This window comes from Lethenteron reissneri, chromosome 54 (assembly GCF_015708825.2).
Source record: "Lethenteron reissneri isolate LAM-NWPU_2019-01 chromosome 54, ASM1570882v1, whole genome shotgun sequence".
NCBI lineage: Eukaryota > Metazoa > Chordata > Hyperoartia > Petromyzontiformes > Petromyzontidae > Lethenteron > Lethenteron reissneri.
The window spans coordinates 10,752,186-10,771,580 of NC_083832.1; the positions used below are offsets into that span (position 1 = coordinate 10,752,186).

The 19,395-nt window shown below is 51.3% G+C and overlaps 1 protein-coding gene across 1 annotated transcript in view; it reads left to right on the forward strand.

Annotated features, from left to right (window-relative positions):
* Positions 1–18,212, forward strand: part of LOC133356476 (collagen alpha-1(XIV) chain-like) — a 50,466-nt gene extending 32,254 nt beyond the window's left edge. The window contains exons 14-24 of the mRNA XM_061574007.1: positions 2,864–2,983; positions 3,354–3,515; positions 4,587–4,730; positions 6,609–6,755; positions 7,379–7,534; positions 9,697–9,870; positions 10,494–10,610; positions 11,098–11,247; positions 13,433–13,495; positions 17,109–17,248; positions 18,081–18,212. Of these exons, the coding sequence (XP_061429991.1) occupies positions 2,864–2,983; positions 3,354–3,515; positions 4,587–4,730; positions 6,609–6,755; positions 7,379–7,534; positions 9,697–9,870; positions 10,494–10,610; positions 11,098–11,247; positions 13,433–13,495; positions 17,109–17,248; positions 18,081–18,212 (1,505 nt within the window). The remainder of the gene's footprint in view (positions 1–2,863; positions 2,984–3,353; positions 3,516–4,586; positions 4,731–6,608; positions 6,756–7,378; positions 7,535–9,696; positions 9,871–10,493; positions 10,611–11,097; positions 11,248–13,432; positions 13,496–17,108; positions 17,249–18,080) is intronic.
* The last annotated feature ends 1,183 nt before the right edge of the window (positions 18,213–19,395 follow it).

Consider the following 19,395-nt stretch of genomic DNA (forward strand, 5'->3'; position numbering starts at 1 on the left):
CGCGTTTCGAGCATTTGGCTGCCGTAGGGAGGGGCGCAGGTGGGGAGCGGAGTCCCTAGGCCTCGACGTTTAACATGACTCAAACCAATGAATGCGTTTGCCGAGTTTCCTGAATGCTGGGCGCCTGACTGGTGTTGTGTACGTACGTTCAACTCATTTTGCACCGTACGCAGTGCCGGATTAAGCTAGTGCGGGGCCTGTAACATGTCATAAAGGGGCCCTAAGTAAAAAATAACACGTAAATATTAAAACACATAAAAAATGTACATGCATAGTAAAGTAATTGTATTTTTTTATTTGCTATACTGCCAGATAATACGACAAATCGCTAACCTTGAACACCCAGTCGTTCATAAAAGTTGAAGGCAGTATAGTACTATAGCAATAGAGCAAGTGCAAAGTCACTGAACCTGAACTGATAGCTTGAAAGCATTTACCATGGGGCCCTTAAAAGTGCAGCGCCCGTAGCAACATATGTAGCTACTTTTGCTACTGAAATAATCCGGCACTGCACACGTGGCATTACTGTAGAGAAAATCCATCCCCCCTGTTCCACACGAATCACTTCACACACACCACACTGATTGGACCCGGTCAAACATTACTCGGGACGGTGGAGGAAAATCTGCACTTGATTACGCGTCACATCGCAATCCGTTTGGTCTCAACGTTAAGAATCTAGGAGGCATGTCACCGGCAGACAGGGATACAGGTCACACATTGATTTCATCTGATCAAAGAACGTATTCGCACGGCTGTGTGCGAATCTGTTGAGCAGCATTGCAGGTTTTTACGGAATTTATTTATTTAGTAAAAATGGACTGTGGAATTAACCACCCTTTTGCCATTGCCGACATATCCTTGTTGGTGTGCTCTCGAGAGCTCGGCATTTTCTCACGGTTGCCCAAGACCAGAAGCGTGATTCCATTCTCTCAGCGGAACACGATCCCTCGAACGGGGATCGTGGGATCAAAGGCGCGCTTCCCATCTGTCCTCATTGTCCCAGGATCAAACCTATTTTTTACGTTGCTGTCCTGGGGACTCTGCAAGCCTTCCACAGACATTCAGATTCCCAGTTGAATGTTTGTATGTTGAACTCTTCAGAGGTACATGGTGTGGTTCATGGTGGTGATGGCGGTGATGATGGTGATGGCGGTGATGTATGTTGGACTCCCCTCGCACCGTACGTAACCAACCGTGCTCTTCGGAGGCGCATGGTGTGGTGATGGTGGTAGCGACATGGCTAAGCACCTCGTGTAAAGGCGGCTCCGGCAAGCCGGGTCTCTCCGTGAGCCCTACCACAATGTTCCAGAGGGACGGTGGTGAGAGACGGCGCCTCCTCCTCCTCGTCGGTAGCTCACAGAGGTGTGGACTCGAGTCATGTGACTTGGACTCGAGTCAGACTCGAGTCATGAATTTGATGACTTCAGACTCGACTTGGACTTGCATAACAATGACTTTGTCCCACCTCTGAGGTGTGGACTCGAGTCATGTGACTTGGACTCGAGTCAGACTCGAGTCATGAATTTGATGACTTCAGACTCGACTTGGACTTGCATAACAATGACTTTGTCCCACCTCTGGTAGCTCAGCTCGGGACGGTGCGCTCCGGGTTACTCCTCAACTAGGAAGAGCGTGGTTCCGGGTGGCCCCCTTACAGAATCTAGAACCATCGTGCCACGTGGTAATGCTCCATCACATGTTTTAAATCTATTACACAGTGAATATTGAACTGAAGCTTGACTTAAAACATTTTTATCGCAAATAAAATCGCAATATCTGTCAGAAAAATCGCAATTAGATATTTTCCCCAAATCGTTCAGCCCTGCACGGCAGCATCTCCGGCAAGTGCGGGAAGGAGGACCTCCCCTGACCATCCTGGCCCAGGTGGTGTCAATTCCACACGAATACGGCGGATGGCAGCCTAGCATTAAGACAAGCCTAAACCTAATCCCCGCGATTAACAATGTCGTGTTTTATCAGCCCCCCACCCCCTCCTATAATCGCAGCGGCACACTGCGTGTTTAGATTTCATGAATCACAAACACAAATTCGCCGCAAATTGTCCACGAACCGGTTTTGCACGAGGCCTCGTCCCGAGCCATGGCGACCAGACGCTGCCTCTGGCCGTTTTCTCCCCGCCTCGTACTGAGCAGCCACCCGCACACGTGCCCTCCACGTGCGCGCTCTGGACGGAGGCCCAATGTCGAGATATATGTTCATTCATACGGTGGTCGCTGACACCCCCAAAGCAGAGGCCACTGAGACACAGCCGGAGCTGCGCGCTTTGAAATCCAGATTGGGAACGAATTTCTTCGAGGATAGTTTTTTTGTGCTTGGTTTGTTGCGTAGCACCATTGGATACGTACGGCGCGAAATAAGTTCAACGTTCATACAAAACACCACTCCAGTGCCCAGCACTCGGGGAACTTTGGCAAAAACGAATTCATTGTTTTGAGTCATGTTAAATGTGTGGGCCTAGGGGCTTCGCTCTCCCACCTCGCCCCTTCCCCTCACAGCTGGATGAAAGCCCAATATCGAGATGTGGTTTTTCCCCCCCCCCAACTTTTCTTTCTTTAATTAGCAGATTTATTTTATTGCCCGACCGTCGTCCATACGCGTTGGCGATGTCACCCGCGTGACGTGAAGACGATTTGCATTCGGCGATGAACAAAACTAAAATTGAGATCGGGTGGGGAGGGGGGGGGAGGTCAAGAGGGACGAGATGGCGACAGCTCTGGGGGAGACCTTCGCCCAGCGGTGAATCGATCGTAGCGAGCTACACAGCGATGATGACGAAGACGACGACGATGATGATGATGTGTTTATTGCTCTTGTGGCGTGGGGGGGGGGGGGGTGGCAGTGTCGTCAGGCGTGGTGCAGGACCTGCGCGTGACCAGAGTCACCTCGAGCTCCCTGCGGCTGGCGTGGACGTCTCTGCCCGGTGCCACGGGCTACAGCCTCGTCTGGGGGCCCACCAACGGTGGGTCGGCCGTCAGAGCGAGGGCAAAATGTCAAAGGTCAAACCCCTTACGCGCGTGGGGGTCAAGGTCGACATCGAAAGGTCACCCGTCGAAGGGAAATATGGCGTCCCCGTAAAACGAATACGGCAGCAACGGCAGCAGCGGCAGCAGCAACAAGGCGCGATGTGAATTTGCTTCGCGTCTGAATGCAATCGCATCTCAAGGCACTCAACAGCAACAAAATAAATGTGGGATGCAGTTGTTGGTGTTTTGGGTGGGGGGGGGGGTTAGGCCGTGCAACGATTTGGCCAAATTTGTGTTGACGACGTGAATGCAGGAGGGCAGGCCGTTGACGATGACGATTGATCACGAGTGACGACGTGAATGCAGGAGGGCAGGCTGGCCGGCGCCGCTCCCAGCAGGTGGTGCTGCCCGGCACGGCCTCCAGCCACGAGCTGCTGGGCCTCTCTCGCGACACGGAGTACGCGCTCACCCTGCATGCCACCTTTGGCGAGACCCAGGGGCCCGGCTCCCCCACCACGGCCCGCACCGGTGAGCTCAACCCCTTCACTCCACCCCGCTGCCTGTAGCCTCGGCATCGTCCCTACGCTCACTGGGTGACCGCCGTGGCGAGATGTTAACTACCTCGCCTGATGTGCAGGAGGTCGTGGGTTCGATCCGGACCCTGACATTTGCTTTATAATCGGAGTTTCCGTGTTTCTCTCTCTCTCCGCGTGGTCATGTGGATTTTTCTATGGGCCCTCCGGATTTTTCCCTCCACACCTCCAATCAGCGCGGTTGCCTACGTATGGTGTGAAAGAAGTTCAACATACACATAGAGTATCTGGCTGCTATACATTTCCACCTGATAAGCCACATCGTTGAGTTATCATTTGTGGACAGGTCGCTTCTGCAATAAAGAGCAATACAGCTCAGTGAACATTACCTGTTAAAATATAATAACTAGTTTAGTTTAGTTCAATTGAACGAGGGCCCGCTTTGTGCCATAGCCTGCGACGGTTGCTATGGGGAGTGTCTGGCCCTGACAGAGAAATGTGGAATTTGTTCAACCACCAGCTCAGAAGCTGCTAAATGCAGATGAGTGCCAACTCGTGCTCCTTTTGTGTTGAGTAACGATGAGACACTTTGAAAAAACATTTATAGAACGTGGAAATTTTAAATCCCAGTTTGGCAGTCAGTTTAGGCCAATATCATCATCTTCGTCATCACCACGAATCATACTCATCGATAATCATCATTGACTTTGTAATCATTGTAATCGCTATCAATATCAACATACTAATAATCAATTTCATCGTGATCATTATCCCTTAATGCAATTAGTGCCACATCTTAGGATGTCAACAATGGTCATTGTTGACTTATAGTTTATTGTCCATCCCCCCGCACCTTCGGTTATCACGGTTGGCTACGTACGGTGTGAAAGAAGTTCAACGTACATACACGTATGAGGGAGGTGGAAGCCAGGGGCCGATGCTGTTTGCCTGAGCGATGAGGTGTCGGTTCTCTCCGTTTTCACGCCGCCCACGGCTCCGTCCGTTGAGCCTCTGCTCCTGCTGCCCCCCCCCCTCCCACGTGATTCAATCTCCCGCGCTCTCCCAGTCACCGCGGATGACGCGGAGGCGTCGTTCCCGCTGTCGGTGTCGGACCTGCGCGTGCTGGAGGTGAAGAGGAGCAGCGTCCGCATTGGGTGGAGCGGCGTCTCGCGATCCACGGGCTACCGGATCACGTGGGGCCCGGCCTCCGGTGAGGGATTCGCGATGACACCACGGTGCCCCGTCGCAAGATCGTCGCCGTTGTCATTAAATGTCATTGCGACGAGAAACGATTTGGTTTTGCGCGTAGGCTTTCGCGACCAATGCTATCCATAGTAGAGGTTTTTTGGTAGATCGCGCAAATGTAATTGCGTCGATAAACCCACCACCACCCGCCACAGCCAATTTGTAAGTTTTGCTACGTAAACAAAACATGCCAATTCATTACCAGTTTACAATTGTAAATGTTGAGGGTTTTACTCTCCGACTAGTGAATAATTTCCACGTGACAAACCTTACTAATTGGCTGTGTCGGGTGGTGGCGGGTTTAATGACACATTTATATTTACGCGATCCAACCCAAAAACCTCTTATGGAGAAACTATGAAATTAACTCTTTTTATTTTACCAGGTAAGCTTTCAGGCGCAACCTGGTCACAAATGATAGCTCGACGAAGTGCCTGATCGTCACGTGGGCATGTAGAGCAGCCAAAGACTCTGAACGTGTGTCGATTCTAAATGTGGAGGGTAAACCCCGAAGGTCCCCTAGAAAAATTAACGCCACAACGAGGAGAACACACAAACTCCATGTATACATGTTTTAGGGTTAGGATCGAACCCACGACCTCCTGTATACCAGACGAGATATTTAACATCTCGCCACCGTGACACCCTAAAATCCGCATCACAACAGGATTAATACCACCGTCAAGAAAACCATCATCTCGTAACAACATTATTTTTTCTCGGTTGTGATGGCAGTTTACAGACGTAAATACATACGTACGTGTATTGTTGGCATTAGTCAAGCCAATAGGGCATCATAGTGCGGAAGTGGGGACGCCGTGTACCGTATCGAGCTTCCAGAGGCACGACTTTGCCTGTCCCATTCTCGCATTTGTTGTTGAAAAATCGGTAGGAATTTGCAAGGTTGGCTACATATGGTGACAAAGACGTTAAACATACATACCTCCAATTGGCATGGTTAGCTACGTATGTCAAATTTTGTACTTCTATACTTAAATTGTATTTATTTATCGCGACTTGCTTAACCTTTTTCCATTTTGCATTCCTATGTGCGTATCTTGAGCGTCTTTTGCACTATAGATAGCCAACCGTGCTAATCAGAGGTGGGGTGTTTACCCATCTAACTCGCTGACCCGCTCCAACTGTACATCCGTGAAAAACATCTTCAAAGTTCATCGGATTCTTCCACGATAAATAAAGATTCTGATTCTGGCGACTTCACTGACGAGCTGTAACGAGGACGCCACCGGTGCACAGTTGTCGATCTCTCAGCCACCCCTGGTGGAGGGTCCTCCAACACAATTTTGGCCATTATTACGTGGCCTAGCCACGTAAATTCTCTTACGAATGACGGCTGCCGCAAACCACGAGCGTACGGCTGCGGTGTCCACCAGTGGCGGCGTGCCACGCAGCGTGGGGGACACACGCACGGCCCCTCTGGTCGCACCCATTGCACACACTAAGCGCTTGCCACAAATGAACCACAATACCTTGCCCCCAATCTTGTCAACGGAGCATAAACCATCAGGCGAACCCCGGTCATCCTCGCAGCAGCAGCAACAGCAACAGAAGCAGCGGCTTTTAGCGAGCCATCGAACAAAGACAGTCACCGCATCGCACGCTTTCCGATGCACTTCTGCGGCCGTCTGGAACGCTCTTCCTTTCCGAAATTAGAAAGCCACTGGAGCCACTGGAGCACTTTGAAATCTCGATGGAAAACGAATTTCTTTAGACCTGCTTGTTGTGTTTATATTGTCCTTCCCTCGCACCTCCGATTAGCACGGTTGGCTACGTACGGCGCGAAAGAAGTTCAACGTACCTGCAACACATTGTGGCTTTGCAGGCGGAGCGGAGCTGGTGCGCATGGTGCGCCCCAAGGTCACGTCGTACGCCATCGAGGGCCTGCAGGAGGCGACCGCGTACACCGTCGGGGTGACGGCAATGGCGGGCCGGAGGGAGGGCGCGTTGGTCACCATCACCATCACCACAGGCACGGCCCCCCGCACTCGCCCACAAAGACTGTTGTGGGTTTTTTTTTTTTTCACGATTTCGATACCGGAGATATAATTACTCATTCTAGATTTGAAGCTTTCGTGACTGCAAGGATTCATATTCTTAGGTTTTTTCGGTAAAGTCACGTAGGTAAAAATATTAAAATTAATAAATTAATTTTCTTGGAATTTCTCTTACTTGATACAGCATTCGTGCTGTGACGGTTCCACCTGAAGACGATAGCTTGTGTTGCCTCCGAAACGTCGTGATTTTTTTTTATTTTACGTTTATTAATTTAATTTTTTTTACCTACGTGACTTTACCGAAAAAACCTAAGAATATATAATTACTCGGCCCGGGCTCTTAATGCCGTGATATTTACGTTACCGTTTGATTGATGATTGATCGGTCGTGATGATGATATCGAAACATTTGATGATGCCATTGCTTCTGATGATGTTTATGATGATTATTACAAAGGGTGATGATCATTGATACGAATTATTCTGACGGTGCTGCTGTTATCGCTGCTGTCGTTGCCACGCCTGCTCTCTGTTGCGATCACTGATTGCTGCTGCCAATGGCCATGATGATGATGACGGCAACGATGACTCAACCCAGGTACAGGTGACCGCCTGGATGTGCCGTCGCAAGGATCAGACGTTGGTTCAGTTCGGAACCTACGGATTGTGGACAGCGGGAGCCAGTATTTGCGAGTGAGCTGGACCAGACTGGCCCAGGCTTCTGGCTACAGGCTCAGCTGGAGAATTACAGACGGTAAAGCGTGCACAGTGGCTGGTTACCCAAAGGAGCGACTGCACCGTCAAAAATTAAAGTCAAAGCTTTTGTCTCATTGTTGACACCGGGGTGAGAACTCATTTTCCAATAGCGGCCCTTGGTCGCTGAAATGAAAAGTGCAGGAATGCCCGCCCACCTATAACGCTGTTTTCTCATAACGCTCTTTACCCTGAAGGTAACTTCCAGCCCATATACGGAAGAAAGTGGGAAAAACCTTTGTCTGCAGGGGCATGTCTCTGCCCATGTAATAATGGTCTTCTATAGCTGCCGTTTCGTGTATATAGCGCTCCGTTTACCAGGAACGCATCCTGCGCGCTATAGGGAGGTGTGCCTGGAACAAAACATACAGTAGATCACAGCAATGAAGCGAGCGGATCATCGTAGCAAAAGTAACGGCGTCTCGTGGTAAATGGAAACTTGCGCAAGCGTAAAGCGAGCGGCATTCAACAATAAACTCACTCGTACCTTGAGTCGGCTCGGGTAGATTAATAATTGTCAGTCGACTGATCATGGGAAATTCCAGTTATGTTAAAGAAACATTAAACGGACATAGCCCAACAGTTGTTCTAATATGTCAACAAGACGAGGCGATGTGAGTCGTTGCTCGGATCATCGGCTACGCGTGAAGGTCACATTTGTCCGGAGAAGGCGGTCAAGGTGTGTCACGGAAACAAAACAAAAAAGCTGAAACTTGGCACGACGAACACGGTCAGGCCCGCACTTGTATTTCGAGACGTCTGATAACCACACGTTCGCTCGTCGTGCGTCAGCTGTTTTCCCGACGTCTCGTTTCCTCGGCGCAGTCTGAACGTGAGAGGGGGGAGCGCTTGGGGGGGGGAGGGGTGGGGATTAAACTAAAACAATTTTTCATTTTACCAGGTGAGGCCCATTGAGCTGTCTAGCGCTTTTTCAGAAGCGACCTGGCTTTCACAAATGATAGCTCAACGAGAGACGTATCATCGCTTGGAAATTTATAGCAGCCAAATACTCTAACTGCGTGTCGTTTCTAAATGTGGAGGGAAAAACCGGAGGACCTGGAAAAAAAATCCACGCGTCCACGGGGAGAGAGACACACAAACTCCAAATATACAGCAGGCGTCAGGGTCGGGATCGAACCCACGACCTCCTGTTCACCAGGCGAGGTAGTTAACATCTCACCACCTCTGCGCCTGTGTTTCTTGAGCGGGAGATCAAAGTCGTTTTCGTTGAGAGGTTTCTTTGAAAGGTCTTTTTGCGTGACTTTGATCAAATTAAAGTCTCTGCAGGCCCCAGGAAATCCAGTGGTGTATGTTGTCAGATTGAGTCTTAAACACCGGCGGTGTGACAGTGCATTGCCCCTGACCAACTCACCGGGAATTCACGCACGCGATCTCACCATATTTTTCGGAAGTTAAGCAAGGCTGTGCCTGGATACTGCTCGGACTACCATGCATGACGGGTGTTATGGGTTATACACCGGGGCATTGATGAGTTCAGTGCAGCAAAATAAGCCGTTGTACTGCACTTCTATGGCTCACACATCCATGCTGCCAAACATTCGTCCAACGATCCGCACCAACCTGCGTGGCGTGAGTGAGCACCCTCATCCAGCAGCAACTCGGCCACAAGGTGCATGTACTGTACATCGTGCCGTGAGACCATCACGCTACCCGGGGCCCGTGGGCGGCTTACACGCTCAACAGCCGCCTCTCCCCTCGCTCCCACGCCCCCCACAAAGGGTGGGGAGGGGACGGACTAGAGGGCTGCCGTTCGGCGGTCTTGGACACCGCTGAGTTTCTCCTCTTCTTCTAGGTTCTTTCGGTAAAGTCACGTAGAAGGGAAATAATAAAATAATACAAATAAAACATAATAAAATAATTCTCACCACGTTTCGGCCACAACGCAAGCAGCCGTCCTCATGTGAAGAACAGGTCTGTCGGAAAGACAGCGTTCGACAGATATGTTCTTCACCTGAGGACGGCTGCTTGCGTTGTGGCCGAAACGTCGTGAGAATTATTTTATTATGTTTTATTTTTATTATTTTATTATTTCCCTTCTACGTGACTTTACCGAAAGAACCAAGGAGATGAATCCCTGCAGTCAGGAAAGCTTTAAATCGTCGTCTCCTCTCTCCGCGTCTCTCCCTCGGTCCGTCCGCACAGGGGGCCCCGAGTCGAGCCGCATGCTGCGCCCGGACGCGACGACGTTCGTGGTCGACGGCCTGCAGCAGGGCACGACCTACTCGCTGTCCCTGGTGGCACTCGCCGGAGCCAGGGAGGGGGCGGCAGCGACGCTGATTGCAAGGACGCGTGGGGGCGGCGGGGAGGCTGGTGGCGGTACGCTTACGCACGCGCGCACGGACAGACGCACGTGCACGCGCACGAACGAGCGCGTGCCCCCCGTGCCCAGAGTTGAACTGCGTCCGCACCGGAGGAATCGGTTGCGCAAGGGAATAGCTCCCGAAGTCGAGTTCGGGTGTATTTTGTCTTGTCAGGTTTAGGTCTCAAGGGAGCTGGATATCAGTTAAATGTGCAAGATAATACTTAGAGACACGTAATGCTACGCAGAGATACGTAGAGCCATAGATGCAAAGAGACCCACGGAGACACATCGAGGTACACACTCCGATTTGAGAGATCGTTTTAAATGAGAAAATAAGTAAGCGGTCTTGGGCAGGACACATCGGCCGTGGAAGTAACGATGTCGGGTGGCGGAAGCTAACGACGGAGCGGGGCCATCTGTTGCGGAGATGGAGTGGTGAAATCAGCTCATGCACAGGTGCTAGGCATAATTGTTGCATAGCAAGGCCATTATAGATGGTGATAGCTTGGAGATGCCTTCATCCAGCAGTGTATTGACCGTAGCTGTTAGACAATGATGATGACGATGATGAATGTGTGTACGTGTGTACATGTGTGTGCGTGTGTACATGTGTGTGCGTGGGCCTACTCCTGACCAGATGCGGAGTTCCTGGGGGTGCAAGGGTTTCGGGTGTCCGATACGTCGGACGGAGTTCTGACGCTCACGTGGGAACCTCAGCCGCGAGCATCTCAGTACCTCCTCACCTGGGCTTCAGGTACGGACTGTGTCAGTGGCACGAGCGAGTGAGCGAGCGAGACTTCCCTGTGGACACCACCAGATGATATGGGGGGCAGCCCTCCATGGGGGACGCCAACATATGATCAGGAGGAGACAACAAACTCCAAATACAGAGGGCTTCAAAAAAATGGTTAACACTTCTGAAAATTTGCAACATCGCCGCAAGAAATGTGCCCCCAGGCTCTGGAGACCACCTGGAGCAGATTCCAGGGCACTCGTTGACAATGATGGCGAACAAGTGGAGACTCTTTGACTTTTTGAAGCTATTAACATCACATTTGTTATCGTGTTACAGTGTATTTTCCGTTCTTTTTCCATTAAAAACGATAGTCCCATATACGTGTTAACATTTTTTTAAGCAACCTGTATACAGCAGGCGTGAGTTCGTTAACATCGGGCGAGAAGACGCTTCGAAATGCCCAGCGCCGCGTAAAAGCCACGGATCCCTCGTCTTGCTCCTTCAGATGCCGGCGAGCAGTTCCGCGCGTCTCTTGAGCCCAGCGTGACCATGCACAAGGTGACGGGCCTTCTGGGCGGCCGCGTCTACACGTTCACCATCCTGCCCATGTTCTCCACCAGGCATGGTCCCTCCTCCACGCTCACCCAGCGCACAGGTGACCCCCGCGGCACGTCCAGCGTGAACCGAGCCGAGCGTTGTTTCTCTCCCTGGCGTAGCGTTAAGCCCGGTCGACGACGATCTGTGGGGACAAAAAAGGGGGAAAAAAATCGACAAACATAAATCAACATTCACGGAAAAGACTGTGGCCTACAAAAAAAATGTATCATGGGACGATATTTTTGTGAAATGGCCCCTTAAAAAAAGGGCAATTGCCTGAAATGTTTCCGATTATATACTTCTACTCCGAAGGTGACACGGCGTTATAGACGGACGTGTGGAGTTGTTGGTTACGCGGGCCTGTGCACCGCGGCCATTGCGGCGACATCACCAAATAATGTGTGGGATCTTCGTCAAGTCTAAACGAAGACGGTCTGCAATGTAGTCCACGTGGCTGTGAGGGGTGCACAATTGTCTCCTCCCTCTGTATTATCAGGGCAGCCGGTGAGTGAACTGTTATCGTATACAGGCACCGACTTCAGAATCTGAATCTTTATTTATACTGCAGGAGGAATCCGATGAGCTCTGAAGTTCTTTTTCACAGATGTCCAGTAGGGGTGGGTCAGAAAGTTACAATAACAAACATTACAAAACGCACGAAAGGAGTGCAAAGTATATGAAAGGTAAACAAATCACGCATTTTTTTTTAAATAAGCAATTTTTAAATCCTTTATATTAAGTTCGCTTGCTTGCTTGCTTGCGTGCGTGCTTGCTTGCTTGCTTAGGACCGTGCAAATCTTTCGGTCGTTTTTTAACCCACTTCCCGTGATCCAATCGAGCTGACATTTTTCACACAGACTCGTTGTGCCAGACAATTATTGTTCGTGAAAAAATCCCAAAATTGTACACTTTTTAGGCAAAAAAAAATGATCTTACATATATTCAAATAGAACTCATTCATGGCTTTGGCTGAACGTCAGAGTGTAAGAGCCCAGAGCGTAACCCCTCCACAGGCCGTGGCGGAGTAGCGCAGTTGGTAGCGCCCTCGCTTCCCATGCCAAAGGTCGCGGGATCGATCCCCGCGTCCTTCACAGGCGAATATATTTTTAAATCCTTTATATTAAGTTCGCTTGCTTGCTTAGGACCGTGCAAATCTTTCGCTCGTTTTTTAACCCACTTCCCGTGACCCAATCGAGCTGACATTTTCCACACAGACTCGTTGTGTGTGACAATTAATTTTCGTGAAAAAAATATTCCTAAATTTTACACTGTTTAGGGAAAACAAATTAAATATTTAATTACCAATTGCTTAATGGTGGCAGACAATCATCTGACCCATAGGTGGCAGCCATCTCAAGCCAGAGGACGAGAGGACTCTAGCCGCCACGCATATAAAGAATTAATAGTGAAAAACTTTGTTTTTACGGGTTTACTTGTTATTTTACCAGGTATAGCCCACTAAGCTATTAGCTTTTTTTCAGAAACGACCTGGCCACGAATGATAGCTCAACAAAGTAGCGTATCATGTGGAGATTTATAGCGGCCAAATAATCTAAATTATCTAAGCTTAAGCTTAGACACAAGTCAACTTGAGCACACATCGTGCTCTCAGATATGTACGCTTTACAAGCGACGTTATTGAATCGTCTCTGCTAAGTTGAAGCCATCAGGAGCTGGCCGGATGGCTCGGTGGTCAGAGCACACAGCTGGCGCTGATGGGATCCTGAGTTCGAGTTCAGGTAGCCAGCTGTGATTGAAATCAGTTTCTTGAGATGTTGTGAATCGAATGATCTCAGCCTCATCACGTAATGAGTACGAAAAAAATCACAACATTAAATTTGGTTCTGCGCTTATAATTCGGGTAAAATACAGCTTTGGGAATTAAACATCAGTTTGTCTGTCATATGAAGGGTATTTTTCTCAGTCGTGGGCAGGGAGGTGCTGGAAGGGATCTCCGAGGTAGCTCTGTAATATCCGCTTTCCGTGGGCCGTTATCTCACGTGGGTGGCTGCACCGCCGTGTGAGAAATCAGAACGGATTTTGCTTCCCTTGACGCGACAGACATCGATTGTGCAATAGGGCCAATATTTTGTTTAAACAAAAATGTTTAAATTACCCTGGGACATAGAGATGAACACATTATCCTTCCGTCGCAAGCACCAACCTTCGCGCTCACACCTTAATCCCACGACCCGTTCCTCCCCCCCCCCACCCCCCTGCTGCTCCTGTGACTAAACATTCAGAAGGTTTACAGGTCGTCGTTGGGCCCCCTATATTTGAAGACGACGATTCAGGTTTTTGGGAGGGTAAGTTTTGTCTCAAAGGAAAGAGACCAACCTTAAAAAAAAAATTAACCCCCAAGCACGCCAACAACCGCGCGCATGTCTGCCTGCTGCAAGAACAATGAGTGCTGTTACATTCTAATGTGGGCAACACCGACTCAGGATCACGTGGGCAACACCGACTGGGGATCACGTGGGCAACACCGACTCAGGATCACGTGGGCAACACCGACTGGGGACCACGTGGGCAACACCGACTGGGGATCACGTGGGCAACACCGACTGGGGATCACGTGGGCAACACCAACTGGGGACCACGTGGGCAACACCGACTGGGGATCACGTGGGCAACACCGACTGGGGATCACGTGGGCAACACCAACTGGGGATCACGTGGGCAACACCAACTGGGGATCACGTGGGCAACACCGACTGGGGACCACGTGGGCAACACCGACTGGGGATCACGTGGGCAACACCGACTGGGGATCACGTGGGCAACACCGACTCAGGATCACGTGGGCAACACCGACTGGGGATCACGTGGGCAACACCGACTCAGGATCACGTGGGCAACACCGACTGGGGATCACGTGGGCAACACCGACTGGGGATCACGTGGGCAACACCGACTGGGGATCACGTGGGCAACACCGACTGGGGATCACGTGGGCAACACCGACTGGGGATCACGTGGGCAACACCGACTCAGGATCACGTGGGCAACACCGACTGGGGATCACGTGGGCAACACCGACTGGGGATCACGTGGGCAACACCGACTGGGGATCACGTGGGCAACACCAACTGGGGATCACGTGAGCAACACCGACTGGGGATCACGTGGGCAACACCGACTCAGGATCACGTGGGCAACACCGACTGGGGATCACGTGGGCAACACCAACTGGGGATCACGTGGGCAACACCAACTGGGGATCACGTGAGCAACACCGACTGGGGATCACGTGGGCAACACCGACTCAGGATCACGTGGGCAACACCGACTGGGGATCACGTGGGCAACACCGACTCAGGATCACGTGGGCAACACCGACTGGGGATCACGTGGGCAACACCGACTCAGGATCACGTGGGCAACACCGACTGGGGATCACGTAGGCAACACCGACTGGGGACCACGTGGGCAACACCGACTGGGGATCACGTGGGCAACACCGACTCAGGATCACGTGGGCAACACCGACTGGGGATCACGTGGGCAACACCGACTGGGGATCACGTAGGCAACACCGACTGGGGATCACGTGGGCAACACCGACTGGGGATCACGTGGGCAACACCGACTGGGGATCACGTGGGCAACACAGACTGGAGATCACGAGGGCAACACCGACTGGGAATCACGTGGGCAACACCGACTGGAGATCACGTAGGCAACACCGATTCAGGATCACGTAGGCAACACCGACTGGGGACCACGTGGGCAACACCGACTGGGGATCACGTGGGCAACACCGACTGGAGATCACGTAGGCAACACCGACTCAGGATCACGTAGGCAACACCGACTGGGGATCACGTGGGCAACACCGACTGGGGATCACGTGGGCAACACCGACTCAGGATCACGTGGGCAACACCGACTCAGGATCACGTGGGCAACACCGACTGGGGATCACGTGGGCAACACCGACTGGGGATCACGTGGGCAACACCGACTGGGGATCACGTGGGCAACACCGACTGGGGATCACGTGGGCAACACCGACTGGGGATCACGTGGGCAACACCGACTGGGGATCACGTGGGCAACACCGACTCAGGATCACGTGGGCAACACCGACTCAGGATCACGTGGGCAACACCGACTGGGGATCACGTGGGCAACACCGACTCAGGACCACGTGGGCAACACCGACTCAGGATCACGTGGGCAACACCGACTGGGGATCACGTGGGCAACACCGACTCAGGATCACGTGGGCAACACCGACTGGGGACCACGTGGGCAACACCGACTGGGGGTGACGTGCGCACCACCGACTCCCGCGGCGCTACAATCTATTTGGGGGAGACACGATCCGTGTACTGCATTGGCTGCCCGTTTCCTTCTCCTCCCCCCGGCGTCTGGAAAAAAAAACTTCCGTTCGCCGTCAACATTTAGAAAGATCCCACGAACCCAACTTCTCACCAGCCGCGGTGTCGATGCCTCGCGTGACGACAGCCCCGGTTGCCACGACGAGTCGAGGCGGTGTCGCCGCGGCGCTCACGAATTAAACGCCGCACGACAGACATCGTCCGCTATGCGAGTTGCCCGCATGCAGCCGCACGTCGAGGGGTACAAGGCATGCGACTTGTACGGCACGCGCTCGGCATGACATTGTGCCCGTGTTCTACGCTCAAGTGGCTCGCCGCTTGGCTTCGGCATTAACCGAATGGAAATGCGTTGCTGTTATTCGCAGAGGGTGGCCCAAAAGTCGGCTCAAGGAGGGGGTCGCTGGATTTATTTTAACGCTGGCATAAAATAAAACATTTCAATTGTTTATTCTTGAAGGTAATGTTTTATCTGTTACCATTATTAATTAACTATTGTTCTTCCTGTGGGGGTCACCCTGTGCGATTTGTTGAAGTAAATATAACATCCTTATGTGTTCTGAGCTTTGGCTCACCCTGTATCTTGTGTGTTTAGTTTGCGTGACCGTGTGAATTGGAAGGCTCACGAGCGCAATGTCAGAGAGACCGCTCAGCCGAGTTTCTGGCTTGACCTCCCCTGAGCAATAAACACTTCAGTCCTATTGGCACGTGACAAACACTCTTCATGCGTGCGTGACGGACGACGCGATGGTTCATCGGCTCGTGTGGATATGCGGCCTGCTGAATTGGCCATTAGTGGGATCCTACTTAAAGACGTCACTTTTGATTAACTCTTATCACCTACACTTGCAATTGGCCTCATTGCGACGACAATCCATGGGGGGGGTGGGTAGTGGGGTGGATCGGTAGCGCGATGGGTTGGTGGACTCCACGAGCAACCGGGCATCAACCGAAGTTCTCTCACTCGCTCTCACCAACCGGCACCTGACCGAACAAACCCACCGTGGGGAGGCCTTCACACATCGGTCGGTCGGTCAATCATCGATCGATTGAAATATCCTTTCTAAGTAAAATGTTGTGCACGCTACGCACTGGATTAAACTAATGTACTCCCATCATCATCACGATCCATGAGCAGGTAGCTCTGTAGGTGTCCACTGCAAATTTCGACATTTCTTTCCACTTTCCTCTGTCTTGTGCCAATATGCTCAAGTGAGTGCCACATCTTTCTGCCAACAATCTCTTACGTCGTCGTCAAGCCATTCTCTGTGAGGTCTCCCTCACTTTCCCATTCCTTCCATTTTTCCCAACCGCACACTTTTAATTTTCCCGTTGTTCTCCATCCTACACGTGTGTCCAAATAGGTGCCAGTTTCCTTCTCATCACTGCCTGCATCACCAGTTTGTCTTCTTCTCTGCGCTACGTTGGCCACTCTCTGGGTCCAGCCGTGACACAGTATCGATGTACCTCGCCATTAACATTGTGAACCGGACGGCGGTGGTGGAAGCGCTCGCGCGCAAGCTACGGGCGTGCTAACGGAGACGAGGCCGTGTGGCTGTCCCCCCCATCGTGCGAGCAGCGTGCCTCGGCCTGCAGGCCGACATCGTCTTCCTCGTCGACGGGTCGGCCGCGGTCGGCGTCGGCAACTTTGAGCGCGTCAGGGAGTTCCTCGCCCGGATGGTGTCGCTCTTCCCGAGGATCGGCCCCAACGGCACGCAGGTTCTCCTCCCTCCTGAATGCCCGCCTTGCCGCCGCACATTCTTGCACGGACGAAAGCGGGGGTCGATGGGGTCGTCGTCGTGGCGAGCGCGTGTCTGTGCTTTGTTGTGTGTTTAGTTTGTTGTCCCCCCCACACCTCCGATTTAGCGCGGTCGGGCTACGTACGGCGCGAAAGAAAAGTTCAACTGCTCCAGTGCCCAGCGCTCAGGGGAACTCAGATATTACCTTCATTGTTCTTGAGTCTCGTCAAACGTCTGGGCATAGTGGGCTCCGTTCTCCCATCCACCTCGACCCTCCACCCCCCCTCCCCCCCGCTCGACGAAGCCCAATATCGAGATATGTTTAATCAATGTTTTTTTTAAATCAGATTATTTTTTATTGTTCGTACCTCTGCGTGCTGCCAACTGTAACGCCACCACCACAGCAGCAGCAGGAGCAGTCACCTTCACTCACTAGTTTCACTCCGCACTCAAAACTTACTCATTCTTCCCTAGCTCACCCCACAACCCCCCTTAATCTACCCCTCATCACCGCCACCGTTACTTTTCCCTCCTCATATTCTGATTGGATCACTTTCGCTCACTTCCCATTCGTTCGATCCATTCATCACCATTTAACGTCATCAATTTCTCTTTCACCGATGTCAAGCACCGTCGCAGATTTGCCCCCCATTGCTTCCCCTCATCTATTTCATCCACCTCATCTCCGCCAGTACATTCATGTGTACCAATGTTAATTCCGTGGTCAAGGCGCTATACGAATCCCTTGAAGATGATGAGGCGCAGCGGCAGCATCCCACAAACGCGCCCCCCGTGCGTCGTTGCGCTTGCAGGTTGCCGTGGCGCAGTTCAGCGACGACGTGACCGTGGAGTTCAACCTCAACGAGTACCGCGACCGGGGCCTGCTGGACCAGGCGATCCGCGCGCTGCTTCACGCCGGCGGGCCCGGCGTGCGCTGCTGGTGAGTGCCGCCCGCTCGCCCAACGGTGGCGGTGGCGTCGCGTTTATTGTGTCGTAATCGTCGGCAGTAGGCGGTGGTGGCAAAGTCATCGGCAGAGTCATCGCCCTGGGAACGATTAAGGGCTTTTAAAATCCTTTATATTAAGTTCGGGTGCTTGCTTGCTTGCTTAGGACCGTGCAAATCTTTCGGTCGTTTTTTAACCCACTTCCCGTGATCCAATCGAGCTGACATTTTCCACACAGACTCGTTGTGCGTGACAATTAATTTTCGTCAATTTTTTTTTCCAAAATTTTACACTGTTTAGGGAAAACTAATTAAATATTTAATTACCAATTGCTTAATACTGGCAGACAATCATCTGACCCATAGATTGCAGCCATCTCAAGCCAGAGGACGAAAAAACTCTAGCCGCCACGCATATAAAGGATTTAGAGTGAAAAACTTTGTTTTTACGGGTTTACTTGTTTGTAAATTTCAATTACAATTAAAAGTGTCATCGTCGTCAGCTCCGTCTTCATCGGTGTAATTATCGGCATCATCATCATCAGCAGCAGCGGCGGTATCGTCAAAATCGTCATCAGCAGCAGTCTCATCAGAGATTTTGGTCAGTGGCAAAAGCAACAGCGGCGTTGTCATTGCGGTCATATGTTCATCATCAGCAGTGATATAATCATCAGCCATAGTAAAAATGTCATTATCATCATCATCAGCGGCTGCATTATCAGCAGCAGTGTCGTGATCACCGCCATCGTTATGTCATCATCATCATCAGCAGCAGCATTCCCATCATCAACATATCCAGCAACGTCGCCATCATCAAAAGTCACCCATAACAAAGGTTTTCTGGGTGATTTTGCGTAGATATAAATGTGTCGTTAAACCCGCCACTGACACAGCCAATTGTAGACAAAAAGTGCCAATCAGTTACTAGTTCAGCACCCGTGTGTTGGAGAGTAAACCCAGAACCAAAAAAACAACAAAACCTCTGATGGATAATATCGGTCATGAAAGCCTACGTGTTAACTGATTAATTATCATCATCATTGCTCTAATTATTATCGTCAGTGATTGTTAAGCTAACACTGTCCGAGATGCATACCTTTGCCCGCCATCTACCTGTCCGGTTTAAGGGCGCCAGATTGGCGAGATGTTAACTACCTTGCCTGGTATACAGGAGGTCGTGGGTT